We start from the raw sequence: 18489 nt of genomic DNA, 5'->3' as shown, positions 1-18489 counted from the left end.
AATCCCCTTCCCTTCCTAGTACTTAGTTCTTGTTTCTCTTCAAGGAACAAGACTACTTAGCTTCGTTTTTTATATTTATTTGTCTCTTTTTGTACTTTAAGGAACAACTGCTATAAATACATGACTTTTGCTATTTTTGTCTTCGTTTGTGATTTATGTGCATAATTTCTTACTTGGAATGGCTAGTATTCTGTGATTGATGTTTGAGCTAGTCTAACCTTTGCATATCCTAACGTAACCCTTTTTATGGTACTTGTTAATGGTCTCAAGGTCTTGAAATCACTATTCATGAAATCACGCAGAGTTTGACCTTTTTGACGATGAGAAAGGGGGAAAAGATTCCGGAACAAACTGATAACTAAAATAAAATATAAAAATTTTACATAGCAGTAAAGGTAAATGAAAAATCAAAATTAAGATACTTAATCTGGTTTTATTTTTGATTTCCAGTTTTATTATTTTGTCTTTTTCATTCGCTTGTGTTATTTGTTATTTCCTTAGTTTGTACCTTTGTTGTCATCATCAAAAAGGGGGAAATTGTTGAACCCTAGTTTTGATGATGACAAAGGAAGAAAGATGTAAACTAAGTAATGGACTAACAAGTTATTTAAGTGAGTGAATTTCAAGGTATCATTGAAAGGAACAAAGAGAATACTAAATCCAGGAATAAATCAAGTTTGGATTTTGAAGACTAAGTGAAGATGTTTCTCTATTTGAAACAGGAGCAGCATTGGAGCAAGAAGAATAAAGCGAGGCTTTTTATTTCTAGTTCCATTGTAAAGGAACGAGTAAAGATGGTAAGGAACTGTGGCAGTTTTGTTGGAGAATGATAGTTTTTTCCTTGGCAAGGAACAGACGAATTAGCACGAGACTTATAAGTTAAAGGAACTAACAATTAAAAGGAACTAGACTTAGGTTGAAGCATTACAACGGTACATTGATGGCAGTTGAGAATGTTATTTTTTTTTTTTTTTTGCTAAGCAAGTGAGAGTTGTATATATATAACCACAATTTTACAACCAAGCTAACTTAGGGAAGACGAACTAAGTAGGTTGGACCCCCAACCCAAAGAAAGCACAAACAAAGCAAAAGCTTACATCACATAATATAATCAAGCCATCAAGAAAAGGCAAACCAACTAGGTTGGACTCCCTCGCTCTTGAAAATGCTCAAGTACTAACTCACTCTAGTTCAAAGACTAAGGAACGATTCATGATCCTTTCTAGTGATTTTTTGTGGTAGAACAATTCTGACTCTAGTTTTCACAACATTCTTCAATTGTTTACAACTAGTATCAATGTTAGGAGCACACATCTCCCAATAAACCTTAGTTCTGCTCTGCCATATTATGTATACTAAACTAGTAACACCAGCATACATGACATGCTTCTGAAATTTGGATCTTCTGCTTCTTTGTATCCACCTGATCAGAATCTACAAGTCTGTTGTTGATGTAGTGATTCTCATCCACACCTTAAAAGCCTGCAGACATCCCTTGCTAAATGGACAACTAAAGAAGAGATGCTGATGATCCTCTTTCTGCAATGCACATAGAAGACAGCTATCATGATTGGTAATACCAATGGCTGCTAACCTTGTTGTAGTCTGTAATCTCTCCTGGAAAGCCAAACCAAGATATGAATCTGTGTTCGGGAAGACTCAGTCTATTCCAGACTATTCCATCCCAATGCACTTTGGGGTGCTCTCCAACCAATTTATCATACACCTTCCTTACTGAAGATTGTAGCATATTTTTGAACTCAGCTTCACTAAAACTTTATTTCAGCTGATCTTTCACTTGACAAATCCTCCTCCAGTACCAGCTTGAAGTTGGTCTAGGTCTATATATCCACTAATCATCCCCTCTGAGATACACTAAGTGTATCCATTTAAGCCATACACTGTCTTGCTTTGTAGAGATGGCCCATACATACCTACCCATACAAGCAAGATTCCACATAGTCACATCTCTGAAGCCTAGACCTCCTTCATTCTTAGGAGTGCACGCTTTCTCCCATGCAATGTACCCTGCTTTAAGAATGAAGTATTGTCCACTCCACAGGAAAGCTCTACATATCTGTGTTATTTTCTTTAGCACCTGCTGAGGTAGAACAAAAACTTGGGCCCGATATTGATGTATACTCAGTAAGACTGATTGGACAAGCTGAGTTCTGGCTGCATATGATAGGTTCCTTGAACTCCACAGCCTAATCTTAGCTATCATCTTTTCAACAAGCACATCACATTGTGTATTGCTCATTCTTTTAGCACATATTGGAACTCCCAGGTACTTTAAAGGGAGATGTTGATGACTGAAACCAGAGACATCTACTATTCTTTGGCTCTCTTTACTGCTCATTCCACAGGTATAGATAGCAGATTTTGATACATTTGCTTGCAACCCAATAGTGCTTGAAAAAAGCTTAAAAGCTCTCAATAACAAATAAGTAGATGCATATTCACCCTTACATCACATCACCAAATCATCAACAAAACACATGTGAGTGAGTCTTATATCTTTACATCTTGGATGATAGTTAAATTGTTGTAACTCACCCATTTTATTCAATATCCTTGAGAGATATTCCATGCACAAGACAAAGAGTAAGGGGGAGATAGGATCCCCTTGTCTTAATCCTCTAGTAGAGCTGAAAAAACCCCTCATCACCCCATTAATATGGATGGAAAATTTTGGAGTTGTTACACACTCCATAACCAACTCTCTAAAGAACACAGGAAAGTGTAGTGCCTCAAGCATCTCTGATAAAAAGCTCCAATTGACTGTATCATAAGCTTTTTGTAAACCAATTTTTAGTAAACAACTAGGCTTTGCTTGTTTTCTACCGTAGTGTTTAACTAGATCTTGAATCACCATTATATTGTGGATGATACTCCTCCCTTGAACAAACCCCCCTTGGTTTTCCATAATTAGATCAGGTAACACCAGCGTTAGCCTATTACAAAGAACTTTTGTAATGCACTTATACAATGTGTTACAACATGAGATAGGCCTAAACTCTGTAACATGTTTAGGACATTTTGTTTTAGGTATGAGATTGATGACAGTGGTATTTACCTCCTTCAAAATTCTGCCATGATGTAGTGTATCCAGAACTGAATCAATAACATAATCTCCAAGTATAGTCCATGCATCTCTATAAAAATAGGTGCCAAAGCCATCTGGTCCTGGGGCTTAAGAGCCTGGTATGTCAAAAAGAGCCTTCTTCACTTCTTCCCTAGTATATGGAGCTGTGAGAATGGTTCTGTGTTCAGAAGTAACAACTGGGGCCTCTTGAACTAGTTGTTGCAGCACCTCCTTCCTTGATGATACATTGCCACCCAGCAAAGCTTGATAATATGTTAAGAAAGTCTGAGAAGCTGACTCTAGATTATCACACCAGACTCCTTTTTCATCATAAATGCTATAAACCATGTTTTGCATCTTTCTAGCTTTGATGCTCTGATGGAATAAGGAAGTATTCTCATCACCTTCCTTAATCCAGCTTGTTTTTGCTTTCTGTGCCAAAAATTCCACATAAGCTTTATGCTTCATCACCTTGTAATCTTGAGTTGCCAGAAGCTCTTCTTCAATATAGCCCATATTTCTAGGATCAACATGTAGTTGCTGCTGAGCACTCATCATGAGCTTATATGCTTGGATATCAGCAACTTGAATATATCATAGTACCCTTCTTTATTCAAGACTTTAGCTCTATCTTGATAGCCTTCAATTTCTGTGTCACTTGAAACATTTTTGTCCCTGGTATTACTTTACACCATATTCTTCCAACTATTTCCAGAAACTTAGGAGATGATCTCAACATCGTAAAGTATTTGAAAGGCTTTTTTCCTCCATGATCATCTTGATGAATAGTCAACATGACAGGAGTGTGATCAAATTCACCCTCATTGTGAAAAGAAGCCACAACAGAAGGGTAGCTATCCTGCTAAGCTTGATTTGCTATCATTCTATCTATTTTAGAGAAAACTCTATGCACACCTTCTTGCTTGTTTGTCCAAGTATAGAAGTTTCCTGAAGCTTTGATATCCTGCAAACCACAAGTCAACATACAATCTGCAAGATCCACCATCTCTACTTCTCTAACTGGTGCCCCTATCCTTTCTTCAGTGCTCATTATGCTATTAAAGTCACCACATAACAACCATGGCTCAGTTATGTTTAACTTCTTCAAAGCCTCCCATAACTGCAATCTCCTGTTTCTTTCATTATAAGCATATATGAAGATCACATAGAACCCCTTATCTGCATTCACAAGTTTTGAAAAGTAATGTATATATTGCTCTGAACATTGACAAATGTTCAGATGGAAACTAGTAGCTTTCCATGCTATGATAATTCTACCTTTATCAATCAAAGATGAATTTGATGTAAAGCACTATCGAGATAACATCCTTTGATATAAGCCTCTAAGGCTTTTAGATTTAACCTTGGTTTCTAAGAGGCCAATAACACCAACAGTGGACTGAATATACTTCTTCACTTCCAGCTGTTTTCTGATGCTATTGATACCTCTTACATTTCAGCATAAGATCTTATCCATTTAAAATGGGAGGCTCCCCCCTCCCTTTTCTGGTACAGTCTCTGCATTCTTCACATTTACCATTCCACTTTCTTCTTCTATTAAAGCTTGGAATGGGTTATGTATGCTAGTAGCTGCACTTACAGAACTCCTAACTTTAATAGGCTTCAAGGCTCTTTGGAATCCATCCGGATCCATCTCCACCTGATCTACTTTCTCTGTTGGTGGTGTGGTTTCAGTCACTAGCTGCTCAACATTTGTAACTAGACCTCTTTCCTTTGGCTGCCAGACCTGCTTCACCTTTTTCAGTCTACATTCAGACACATTGTGACCAAATCCTTTGCAATTTACACAATGCTTAGGAAGCCATTCAAATGTTATAGGTACCTCTGTAAGCTCCCCTTTCTCATTGCAAAAATGAACACTCTTAGGTAAATGGTGTTCTATCTTAACCTCAATTAAGATACGTGCAAATTGCAGTTTGTCACGGTTTCTAGTGGCTTCATCTCGCTTAATGGGATCTCCAATCTGTGCAGCTATCTTGTGCAGTGACTTCTGTCCCCAATGTTTCAAGTTCAATTTCAACTGTACCCAAATTGGAACAGTTTTGAGGTCATCTTTCTCAAAGTCCATATCTGAATGCCACTGTTTGATAATTAGAGGCTTCTTATCAAAGAAGTAATATCCCACTAAAACATGATCCTTTGCATCCATCGCCTTAAATCTCACTAGATACATTCCTTTTTTTTCACCATAGCTACTTTATCCACTCCCTGATTCTTCCATATTCGCCTAAAATAGCCTTCCATAACTTGCACATGTGGATTTGCTCCTAATACGTAGCAAATTAGAGATGAATTCCAATAGTCTACTTCCTTCTATATATCTTCCATGTCTATGACTACTGGTTCACTTTGGATCTTACTCCTATCATGCTCATTCAAGTTCTCATCCTCAATTTCAGGCAACTCAATATTAAGTTGCTCAACATTAATCACATCATTACATTGCTGTAAGATAGGAACATCATTACCTTCCAATATTGCATTTCCACAAACAGTTTGTGTTCTCGGTTTCTCTGAGCTTCGATGAATGGAATGAAGCCATTCATTGAACGTATACCGGATTTCAGATTGTTGTTTCAACTCCTGAATTGATGATTCTGGCTTCATAGGTTGTCCAAGTCCTAAGTCAAAATCCAGAGCCTCAATGCCTTGAACCTCCTCCATTGATCTTGTTCTTAGAGCTTGAGAATCTGACGTTGGACCTCTCGGTTTTGATTTCACTATCATTGTTTTTTGCTTACTACCTTGTCCACTACCACTCGCTTTCTTCGCCATTGCTACGATATTGAGGTATTGAAAAGAATGACACGGTGAATGCCAAGGTTCCAATAATGGAGCTACTGTTTCATTGGTTTAGAAAGAAGAGAGAGTTTCTCTCTTTAAAACTACAATAAGTCAATACATATTTTGATTCAATTGTTTTTAACACCTGCAGTTGAGAAAATTATGCCGAGAATGTAGGTAACCATTTTATTTAAGGAAAAATCTGATTTTATGGAAAATCTTTTTTAAGGAAAAGATTTTATTTTTCAAAAGATAATAAAAATATTTTTCGGTTTTTACGGAAGTAATTTGAAGATAATATTTTTATTAAAATGATTTAATTTCAGATTTAATAATTAATATATTTTTAATTAACCAGATTTTCGAGTAATGCTTAAAGTGGTTGCTATAATTGAGGAGCAGTAACTAAAAACAATCCCACCTCTAACAGTGATCATGGGATCATGGGGTGTGTGAGGAACGTGTTCCTTGGGGTAAGGAACATCATGGGATAATGGTTTTTCACAAATCCATGTTTTAATTCCCACGTTCTAAATTACTACCACTATAAATATTAATGTCTAATTAAGTTCGAAAGTGTGTCTGACTAAGTGATATAGTGAGTTTAACTAGATAAAGTGTTAGTGCCTTCATTCTCTCATAATAGCCATTTGTTCTTTGCTTTCTTACTCTAATCCCACTACACTTATTCGTTCAATTGTATTTTGGTTTTTGGGGTAAGGGGGCTTTGAGTGAAGTTTTGTAAGAGAGAAGCTTTGACTAAAGCAAGTAAGAGTGAGAAAACTTCGAGTGAAGTTGAGAGGAACTGCTATTAAGGGAACAATGGCTTAGGAACTTGAGTTTAGGAACTCAAGGTGTGGGTCATGAGTAGAATTAGGTTGTAACAAAGTTGTCTGGCCTAATTAGTGAAAGAGTTGAGTTTAAAATCCCTAGTGGTCGAAGTTGTTTCTTCTTGTCGGTCCTAGGAAGTTTTTCCTCGTAAAAAACCCTTGTGTTCCTTAAGCTTGTTTATTTGTTTAAGTTTGAATTTCCGCAAAAAGTTACGTTTATTTCTACACATACAATTCACCCCCCTCTTGTAGTGTTCCTAGTGAAATAACATAAAGCATTTTATTATTATTGTAAATTTTATAAGGAATTGATTATGGAGTTGTATTGGTTATTTTGGGCGACTTTTAAAGTTCTGAAAGTGGCCTCTTGATTTGTCTACATAAGGTACGTAAATACCTATGTGTTAATTTGTTAGTATCATTATTATAAGGATGAAAATTATGTAGTATCATATATAGGGAGCTATTTTTAGTTCATTGTGATTTCTATTAAAGTTGGATTTGCATGTTTGATGTCGTTGTGTCAAAGATGTTGGTTGTGATTTTATAATACATTTGTATCGAAGATTGATGCAAGAATATGAGATTTGGAAATTTTATTTTATTAATTAGTATGAGGGATTAATATATATGTTGGTTTGAATCATGATTGAGTCATGTTGTTCCTTTTTGATTATTTAACTACTTTATGAGGACCGAGGGTCTTATTTGGTTAGTGGATTATTGTACCTATGAAAGGTTGGTTGGTTGGTTGTTGACTTGGTTCAACAAATAATGGAAGGTTATGGATTAATGTTGAAATTAATCTTGGGTTTTTAAGTTGTTGTTGATGACCTTATCTAGCGCTAAGATAAAAATGGAAGTGCATGATTGTTTGATGATTGTCTTGTTTGTGCTACTTGTGAGTCTTAATAAGTGAATAAATTATTAATCATGTAAAGTGAAACTGGATAGCAATAGCTTTATACCTGTGCACGTCTGGAGTGTTGGATAAGTATGAGTTGGAGTACGTGGTGGCAACCCATGACTTTTCTTGGCACCGAATTGATCATCGTGTACTATTTTTATTTTTTAGAAAACTTTTCAAGAAAGAGCTCAACTATTGCCCATTTACTTTAATAAGTCTCAACTTTTGATTATTCCTTTTAGGACCCATGTATTATATTTTGTTTCTTTTGTAAGTCCTAGCAGGTCATTTACCTGCTGTAGCAGGTTTAACGAGGCACATGCTTACAATTAATGAAAACACGTGATTTCCCCTTACCTCCTTCATTTGAACTTCATCCCTCCTTTCACCCCTTCATCCCTTACGCGAATTCAGTTTATCCCTTCCTTCATCCCTCTCATCTTACCATGGATGCTCATCAACACGCTGGAGGTTCTTCTAATTCAAGACATTCAGGAGGTGCGCAATTGGATGTGGTTTGTAAGCACAACATTCCTTCGAAGCTAAAGACTATCAAAAGTGGAGGAGAAAATCAAGGGAGGAAGTTTTATGGGTGCGCGTTGTGTGCTGTTAGTGTGAATTAGGGTTTAAATTGCGTAATTTTTTTTTCACTCTTTTCATCATCATAAATCATGGTTTGAATTGGGTCTTTCTTAATGCTTTTGAAATACATAAATATGAAATTAGAGCTTACATAAAGCCTTTGAAATTAGGGTTCTTAAATTAGGGATTCGAAAATAGGGCTTTGTTAATGCAATTGAGATACTGATATTTGAATTTTTTTTGTTAGGCTGAGGATTGCAATTTTTTAATATGGGAATGCAAGGACTCTGACTGCCCTAAGTGTAGTGACCTACAGTCAACACTATTGGAGCATTACACTTCAATTGCTGAATTAGAGCTCTTGTATAAGTCTCTGGAGGAGAAATTAAACAAATTGAAGTTGAAGAAAGAGGAATGGTGTGAAGAACTTGTTGTAATGAAGACTGAGTTGGCCAAGTCTATAGGAGAAGCTGCTAAGAGTCCAAGGGGGGAAATTTTTCTCTTGCTGGGTTGTTTATTTCATTGGTTTGTTTGTTGTTGTGTTGGTTTTCATTAAGTAGTGGGGGAGTGGGTATGTTATGGGGAATGTTTTGTACTAAGGGGTAAGTAAGTACTAAGGAATTTTGTAATGGAGGTTACATACTCCTATTTTGCCTATTCATTGAATAATGGTGTACTCCTATTTTGCAAATCGTTGAAGAATGAATTGACCAACATAAATTAGTGTTCAAAAGTAGTGCAAAATTCACATTGCTGTTAAAACACCCCAAATAACAAAGTTGCGCCTCATACCATTGTTTTTATGAAATAAATAGAGAAGTTACAGCCTTAACAAAGACCATCAATCTTCCAAATGTTTCAGCTGTTTTAACAAAGAGCTAACAATGTGAAAATCTAATTGACATGAGTTGAATTAGCCAACTGCCTTCATGAATGGCTTATTGATGTTTGAATACCAAATGGACAACCTGATGTTGTTGTAACAGTAGATTGAGACACCAACCTTGGACCTCCAATCTGTCCACGAGCCTGTAAAATAGAAGTGGTAATAATGTTAAGGTAGAGTAGCCAAAAATTAAAAGAAAAATTCAACTCAAATGAACAAGAAAACTCACATTGATCATTGTTGATCCATCTTCACCAATAAAAACACCAATTCCTTTTGGCATCTGCTACAACATAATGAAACTGAACAACTTAGAAATGGTAAAAAAGTTGATGAACTGGAGAGAAGTTATTTAGGTTGCAATACACTTACTTTATTTCCTCCATTTTTCCCTCTGCAACCCCTTCTAACACCAGACCCACCCTTTCCAACACTAGTTCCACCACTTCCAGTACCACCTCTCTTGATAACTCTTTCATTTCTTCCTGTTCTACTTGGTGGTGCAGTGGCTGTCAAGTTACCATTTTGGGGTGTTGCTGCCACTATTGTGCTTAATTCTGCAGCTGTTGACTTACATCTCTTTAATGGAGGTTGTGGAGGTGACTGGACACAGTGTCCTTATTAGGAGATGTTCTTTTGTTGTGGGTTTTTGATTTACATATGCTGTAGGTCATTTGAACTCTAGGTTTCATTAACCTGCCATGCTTTTTGGGGTTTTCATGAGGGTCTTTCCTTATATTTTTCCTTGGCCTCCCATGCCCTTTCTTTATCGGGGGTGGGTTTATAGGGGATTTATCTTTGTCCAATGTTTATCACCAACAAAACGTGGGATTTAACCTCCATAAGGTTGCAAATATATGTCCCTAGTGTAGTAGCCACAAACATAATCTTCTGCATTTTTGTGGCAGAAAAAAATGCATGAGACTGCATGGCAACAAGGGATGCCAGTTAAGTCCCACTTCTTGCAAGTGTAGGACCTTGCTTGTAGATCTACAATTAAGCTATCCATGCCCTGGTTCACTTGGAAAACTGTATTGGTGGAAGGTATGAAAGTGCAGTTGGCAGTCCATTCTTTCTCTCACTAGTAGAATAAATGCTTATTGTTGCGGTCAAAAATTTCCCTATTGCTGCATTTTTGGGAACAAAACAATTAAGGGGGCAACAATAGGTAATAATTATATTGCTGCGATTTTAAACCGCAGCAATATATGTCAGATATTGCTGCGGTTTCAAGGCCAAACCGCAGCAATATAATTATGCGTCATCAATTTATAAGAGAATATTGCTACAGTTTTGGCCCAGAAACCGCAGCAATATTCCTTTTTGTAATTATTTACTTAAGTATATTGTTGCGGTTCCTTAGCAAAACCGCAGCAATCTGTCAGGGTACAGGTAAAAAAAAAAACTTTTATATACTTCCTCCGTTTCAAAATAGATGGGACATTGTGATTAAAACGGACTCCTAGGCAAAATTTCATAAGTATGTTTAGGTAGTATAATTAATTCTAGTGGTCCCATGTGAAAAGGAGGGAGAAACCTCTCCCCCAAACCTGCCCACCGGAAACCACCCTCCCTACCTGCCCACCGGAAAACCACCTCCCCCAAACTCGCCCACCGGCCATCCACCACAACACCTCCACCACGGTCACCACCATCACTACCGAAAAACTTAAAACAACCCCCACCCGAAAAACTCAAAAACAACCACCACCACTCAAAAACAACCACCACCACCCGAAAAACTCAAAAACAACCTCCTCCAACATCACTTTCTCTCTCCTCTTTTCCTCTTCTTCTTCTAACAACAACAACAACAACAACAATGGCGAAAAACAATACCCATTCTCATCTTACTTTACCGAAAACAAATCCGAGTTAAAACAACAACAATCGCCGAATTTCAACAACGTTTTCACTCCACAAGGTTCTTCTACTCCCTCGAAACTCGGGTCATTAGATAAATCCGGAAGAATTTATCGGAGTTTCGCCGTCGATCGTCGGTTTCTACGCCGGAATCTCCTCCTACTTTTCAGCGAAATGTCGGAAACCCTAACCCTAAAATTGTCGGGCAGAATCTGTTGAGAATTTGCCGGCGAATGTGTTTGGGAGGGAGATGAAGGAGAAAGAGGGGAAGAAAGGGAAAGAAGGCGGTGGCAAGGTCGAGGTGGTAGTGGTGGCGTTGGGTCGCATCTGGTGTCGAGTTGGTGGTAGTGTCGGGTTAGTAGTGACGGTGGTGGTCTCAGAGAGGAGAGAGAAGGGTGGTGGCTAAGAGAGAGGGGTGGGTTGAGTTGAGGAGAGAGAGAGATGGGTGGTGGCTAAGAGAAAGGGGTGGGTTGAGTTGAGGAGAGAGAGATGGGTGGTGGGCCTGGTGGCTATGAGAAAGGGGTGGGTGGGTCATAAAAAATGGTGGGAATTGTTAGTTTTAGGTTAGGATTAATCAGATTATTAGAGGTAGATTAATGTACATAACACAAGTTAGTAAGGGTAAAATGGTAAAATTGTAAGGCAAAAGTTACTAAATAAGGAAAAAAATAACAATGTATCATCTATTTTGAAACACCCCAAAATAGACAATGTCCCATCTATTTTGAAACGGAGGAAGTATTAAATTTGAAAAATTAGAGCCAGGCAAATAACCCCTGCACTATCCACCAAATTCACATAACAAATGAGCATCAGATCTTTTAAGAGAAAGATAACACCACATTCATTCACAACAAATGAAACTAACAATAAATCAAAAAAATTGAAACTAGTATCTCACTTACAAAGAAAACAAAGATGATGAAAATTATAACAGTATCTAAAATCGAAGAACTAAATCTAAAAACTTATAACAATACAAGAAGAATATAAGAAAATCAAATCTAAAAAAAAACTAAAATCGAAGAATTAAATCTAAGAAAAAAAAAACGAGCGCCCAGATCTGCCGGTGATTAAAAACATCGATGAGGCTTCGTTGGGCTTCGCGTGTCGCTAGTTGCGGTTTACTGGTGGAGCGGCGGACGAGATTTGTTGACCACGAGCGATGAGCGACGGACCAGAGTTGTAGACGACGAGCGACGGTCGAAAATGGCGGATGAAGAGGAGGAGAGAGAAGTCGGAGATGCCTGACAGGAGCAGTCGAGGCTGGTGGACGACGAAGATCGCGTTGCTCCGTTCGAGGTTGACGGGAGCAGTGGAGTTCGGTGGAAACGCCGGTGAAGGTTGAGGGAGAACGTGTCGCTCCGTTCGAAGGGTTTAGAGACATTGAGAGATAGAAGAGAGGTTGAGAGAGAGGGGGGGTTGAGAGAATGGAAGGGAAACGGCTAGTTGTGAGGATTGACAGAATGAGAAGGGAAAAAACCCTAACACGCTTTTTTATATATTTTTTTATAATATTGCTGCGGTATTACCAAGAACCGCAGCAATATATTAAAATATTATTTTTTAATATTATTTTAATATATTGCTGCGGTTCTTGAGAAAAACCGCAGCAATATGTCCGGTCAAATAGTAAATTTTTTTTAAAAAATTTCGGTTGATACCATATTGCTACGGTTTTAAGAAGAAACCACAGCAATATGTTTATTTCATATTTTATATTTATTTTTACGTGATATATTGCTGCGTATGGATAAAACCGCTGCAATATCACCGCAGCAATAAGTAATTATTCTACTAGTGTCTTTTTCCAACCTTGCTTGAATTCTATGGCATAATTGTGCAGATTTACCTTCAATGGCTTGTCTTTTAACAACCAATCTTTACATCAAGGCTGCCCTAATGTCTTTTACTAAATATATCAAGTGTTTGGTCCTGGCATTTATTATGTAGCCATTAAAAATCTTAGATAAGTTGCTAGTAATGACATCCACTTTGGTTATAGTATCTAAAAATGCCCTACAAAATACTTCATGGTTGTGAGCTTTGAAATCAGTAACAACATAGGATTTTCTACCTCCATTTCTGCTAAAGCTTCATTGTAATCTGCTAAAGAATATGCTTTCGCAGCCTTCCAAAACATCAGTTTCATGTCATATCCTTTATGTGCCTTGTGCCAATGGTCAAAAATATGTCTGGCACAGTGCCTATGCTCACAGTTTGGTAATACTACCTTCACACTGCTTAGTATGGCCTATGTAATATGAACAAAGTGCATTGTTAAGAAACAAAGTACAAACTAAGATAATTTAATCAAATAAGCAGTAATAGATAAGATGAAGAATATATACCAGATGCTTATCTGAAACTATGGTGAGACCATCTCCTTCACCTAAGCTGAGAGCTTCCCTCACCTGGGTCATGAACCACTCCCAAGAGGAGTTGTTCTCTCCGTTCACAATAGCCCATGTAAGAGGGTACATCTGGCCATTTGCATCCCTGCCCACTGCTGCCATGAGTTGCCCTCTTCAAAAAAACAAGCATCAATGGTCAACAATCTCCTACACCCTTCCACCCAACCCTTTCTAATCCCTTCAAAACAAATGAACAACCTTTGAAACACTGGTGTAACACCTTTTCCTGTAGTCAACAAGGTGATAACTGTGTTAGGGCAACTATCCATTGTAGCTTGCAAGTACCTTTCTAACCTAAAATAATGCTTCTTCATTGAGCCATGTAAAAGCCGATGGGCCTTGTACTTGACCTTGTCAGCCATATACCTCTTGATGACAGCTCTACAGGACCTCCTAACTGCTTCTATTATGTCTTTAGCTGGCCAATGAGGTCTTTCTTTGAAGATCTCTAAAAATTGCTTAGCAAGCCAAGTTGATTTCATCTACCAATTAGCCTCCATATTCCTAGTGCATTTGTGGTCACCATATATTGACTTCACCAGAAAACATTATCTCCTTAAGTCCCAGCTTCTAAACAACCTGAATGGACAACCTTTTTTAGACCTCACCTCAATTCTCCGGTGCCTATTAGTCTTAGTTGCACAAATGTACAAGTTTCTCCCACATTGTATTGCAATTTGTGCAACTGCACTCCTGAAAGCCTCTCTGCTAGGGAACCTTTGTCCTACTCTCCATACAAACCTCGACCAATTTGTGTCTTCAGGAACCAACATCCCCCTACCTTTCCTTCTTCTACCACTATACTCTTCCTCTTCACTGTCCTCAGGTGTTTCAAGGTCATCCTCACTATCATAGTAATCACTCACACAGCCTCCCTTATTAGCTACATCATGTTCCCTATATATTCCTTGCACCTTTAATCCTACCCTCTTCATTCTGTAGTTGCTGAGCAAATAGCAACAATTTCAAATTTGCTGCTTTCACCCTCGTCCTAGCATTTTGCAATTCATCATCACTGGTATCTGGATATTCAACACACTCAACACCTTTATCCTCTAATTCTTGCAGTTCTTGTTCCTCCTGTCCCTATAGATTTCTCAAATCTTCCACATCAATTTTAGGATCATCAACCACCTTCCTTATATCTTCTTCTTCTTCTAAACTATCAGTTGAAGGCTCATAACCAGGATCTGTATCATTAGAAAACTCCTGCTCTGAACTTAATAATTCACTCAAAGTAAGTGGGCTCTCTGGCCTATAGTCATACCACTAGTAATAAACATGTTGGACGGTCTCTTGGTCATATATGTAGCCTCATCAGGTATAGGAGGTGTTTGCTTTGCTACTTTCACCACGGTTTTTTTGTTGTCTTCTTGGTTGTTTTCTTGCTATTATTTGTATGCATAGTGGGATGGGAGGGTTTCTTTTGTTGTCTTTTTCCTATTATGTGATGGTGTTTTATCGCAACTTGGTTGGGAGGGGTGATCTGGTGTGGGAGGTTGGAAGGGGTGATCTATTATGGGAGCTCGAGAGGGATGAAATGTTGTGGGAGCTTGGAAGGGCTGATCTGTTGTGGGAGGATGGGAGGGGTGCTCACTGCATATGCAATATATGGTCTGGTTAACGTGAGACATATAAGACTTCCCACAAATTGTTTGTACATGGTTACATCTTCTAGATCTTTGCCTTCAACTGAACATAACCTTATATTAACTTCCACTGGAGTTAACATAGGCTTGCAATCGACCATTCCATATATTTTTAGAAGATCACGGGCATATTTCTATTGGCATAGAAATATCCCTTCCTTAGTCTGCTCCACTATAAGTTCAAGAAAATGTTTCAATACTCCGAGCTCCTTCATTTGGAATCGTATTGAAATATTAGCTCTTGTTTATTAAATCTCCTCTTCAAAATCTACTATGATGATAAGATCATCCACATATACAAGAAATATTGCCAACTTTCCATCTTGAGCTTTCACAAATAAGCCCGAATCAGCTGGTACTGTAGAATAACCACATTGTAACAGAAAATCCGCTATTTTTCCGTACCAGGCGTGTGGTGCTTGCTCAAAACCATAGAGCGCCTCCTTCAGCTTGCATACATAGTGTGCATAAGAGTGACTCTCAAACCCTTTAAGTTAATCCATCTAGATGTCTCGATGCAACTCACAATGTTTATATGCATTTTTTATGTCCATCTGCCAGAGCTTCCAAGAATTACTAGCTGCAAGTGCTAGCAAAACACGAACTGTAGTAATCTTAGCAACTGGGCTAAATGTTTCATCGTAATCTAGCCCATATTTCTGAGAAAAACCTCGAGCTACTAGTCGTGCCTTGTACCTTTCAATGGTACCAGTAGGTCTAGTCTTCACTTGCTGAACCCATTTGCAAAAAATAGGTCAAACTTCTTTAGGCTTTGGCACTAACTCCCATGTCTCGTTCTGGTGCAGAGCTTGAATTTATTCTTCCATGGCTTTTCTCCAATCTTTGCATCGAGCTGCCTCACTGTAGCTACTTGGCTCTTTTACATCCTCAACCATTACAACATTTGCATAGCTTGGATATGGATTTCTCTGTCTTATGGACCTGTGTAGTGCTGGGTGAGATTCTTCTTCTTCAAAATCTTTAGTTTGACTTGGCCTTTCTTCTTCAGTAATTTCAACAATGTGCTCCTGTTTGCCATGAACTTTTCTTTCTTTCTGTTGGTGTAGGTGGAGATATCTCTATCTCAAGACTACCACTATCTTGACTAGATTGACCTTCAATTCGTCTTTCTCATCCATCTTTTCTTGAAGATATTCCTTGATCTCCTTCAAGTCTGGAAAAATACAGCTTGTGGTGACCACCAAGATGATGCTTTATCAAACACCACATTTCGTGACACGTGACATTTATTTATTGTTGGATCACAAGACCTCCAACCTTTCCTCTGATTATCGTACCCCACAAAGATACAACGAATAACCTTTTTATCAAACTTGCTACGCATATGCTCAGGAACAAAGACATAGCATACACATTCGAAAACTCGAATGGTTCATTGTTAGCTTCATCTTCTTAACTTCGCAAATGGCGAGACAAAATCTAGTCTCACATGAGGTAATCAATTTATCACATGTGTCGCTCGCTCTTCTCATACATTTGACCCAAAAATGTGGTGGCACGTTCTTAGCGTGCAATATACTCCTGTATGTCTCAGCAAGGTGACAATTTTTTCTTTCAGCTACTCCATTTTGTTGCGGAGTATTAGAACAAGTGAGTTGGCGTCGGATCTTGCAATATTTCAAGTATTGGGAGAATTCTCTAGATGTATACTCTCCTCCGATATCTGTACGTAGGCATCCAATCTTGCCGCCAACTTTTTTTTCAACTGTTTCCATAAACATTTTTAACTTGCCAAATGCTTCAGATTTCTCTTTCATGAAATCAACCCAGACATATCTTGAAAAATCGTCAATGATAGTGATCATGTAGCATAAACCACTAACTGAATGTTGCTTTACTGGACCAAACACATCTAAGTGAACCAACTCCAAAGGTTCCTTCGATTTGAACATCGAATCTTCACATGGAAGTTGATGTGCTTTAACGAATTGACATCCAACGCAAACTATATCTTCCTTGAAATCTAGTTGAGGAAGACCCTTGAGCATCGACTTCTTCATCATCATCTTGAGCTTGTTGTAGCAAACGTAACCCAAGCGTACATGACATAAATCAGTTGTCTCATTTTTCCTCGCCTTGTCTACATATATCGTTTGAGCAGACATAACTCAACTGATTCAAGACGTCGTCCCTCTAAGATAGGAAAAGAATTTCCTTCCATCGTCTTGTACAACTTCACGTCTCGAGGACCTAAAACAACATGGTTTCTGGATGCTGTTAGTTGTGAAACTGACAACACTTTGTCATACCAGGAACATGGTAGATATTATCTAGCTGAACTTGCTTGTTGCTAAATCGTGGAATCACCACTGCCTTGCCAATATGGGTTACTGTCAATTCTAAGTTGTTTGCTGTTATCATAACTCGGCCACGCTTGTACTTGGATATGCTGAGAAATTTCTCTTTCTCTCCAGTCACATGATTGGAGTAACTAGAATCGATGATCTAATCATTTTTGTAATTGATCATCTTGTCATTGATTACGACAAGTACAACTTCCTCTGGCTCTGTGCTGCTGGGTGACACTACCTCCATGTCGAAGATTTGTTCCTCTTCAACTACGTAGGATAGTTATGCATCCGACTCGAATTCAATTAGAGATGGTTGTGTAGCCCAACCTCGGATCGTTGTGACAAGTCTACTATATCCAGGCTTTAATCCTACGCATCCTCGTCTCCGTGATGGGATTTTCAGAATCTAACTTTGTGATTTTCTCACACAAAGTTTTAACTTTGGTGAAATACAGGTTCACTGTCATTTTGTTCTGCTGGATCACCAACAACTCATTCTCGAGAAGCTAAACTTGAGCATCGTTCTTCTTAAAGAACAAAGCTGCAAGGGTGTCCCACGCCTCCTTGGGTGTCTTTGCATCCTTTATGCGGTATAGCAACTCGTTCTCGACGGTTGTTGCTAGCACGTACATGACTCTTCCGGCCCTAAACTTCCACTTCTTTAACTCTTATGAATCGGTTGGTATTGTAACTTTACTACCACCAACTATACCAAAAGATCTTGTCCCAACAAATATAATTGCATATTTGTGCTCCACGTACTATAATTTCCATTGTCGAGTTTCTTTATATTACTAAATGAACTAGCAATATCCGTCATTTGTGACTTGGTGTTACCCCGCAACACACAACTAAGCTTGGTTCCCGACCAACAAGCTTCACAGTCCAGTACGGGGCACTAATAGAAAATAACCTCGCAATATAGTCCCCGGCTGTTAAGATAACCAAAAATATTTTTGACTATATCGTTGCGATAATATTGGTCCCCAGCCGATATTTGCTAAAGAATGGCCCTGAAAATTTTACGGAAATGGCTCTTGATACCAATTGTAGGATATTTTGGGGTAATTATGTGGAAAGATTAACAATGTGAGAGAATAAGTAAAATAGCTTACGCTCTTATCGCATTAAAAAAAATAATATTACAACTTAACAA

At 38.2% G+C, this 18489-nt stretch overlaps 1 protein-coding gene across 1 annotated transcript; it reads right to left on the bottom strand.

Annotated features, from left to right (window-relative positions):
- Positions 1 to 3193: 3193 nt before the first annotated feature.
- Positions 3194 to 5255, bottom strand: LOC125492783 (uncharacterized). The gene is made up of 3 exons (XM_048635506.1): positions 4599 to 5255; positions 4001 to 4397; positions 3194 to 3669 (listed from the first exon to the last, which is right to left on the bottom strand). Exons 1-3 carry the CDS (start codon positions 5253 to 5255, stop codon positions 3194 to 3196), a joined length of 1530 nt encoding a protein of 509 aa, XP_048491463.1.
- Between the last annotated feature and the right edge of the window lie 13234 nt (positions 5256 to 18489).

The sequence above is a fragment of the Beta vulgaris genome, chromosome 1, assembly GCF_026745355.1.
Source record: "Beta vulgaris subsp. vulgaris cultivar EL10 chromosome 1, EL10.2, whole genome shotgun sequence".
Taxonomy (NCBI): Eukaryota; Viridiplantae; Streptophyta; class Magnoliopsida; order Caryophyllales; family Amaranthaceae; genus Beta; species Beta vulgaris.
Note: the sequence above shows the minus strand (reverse complement) of the source record. Positions and strands in the feature narration are given on the sequence as shown.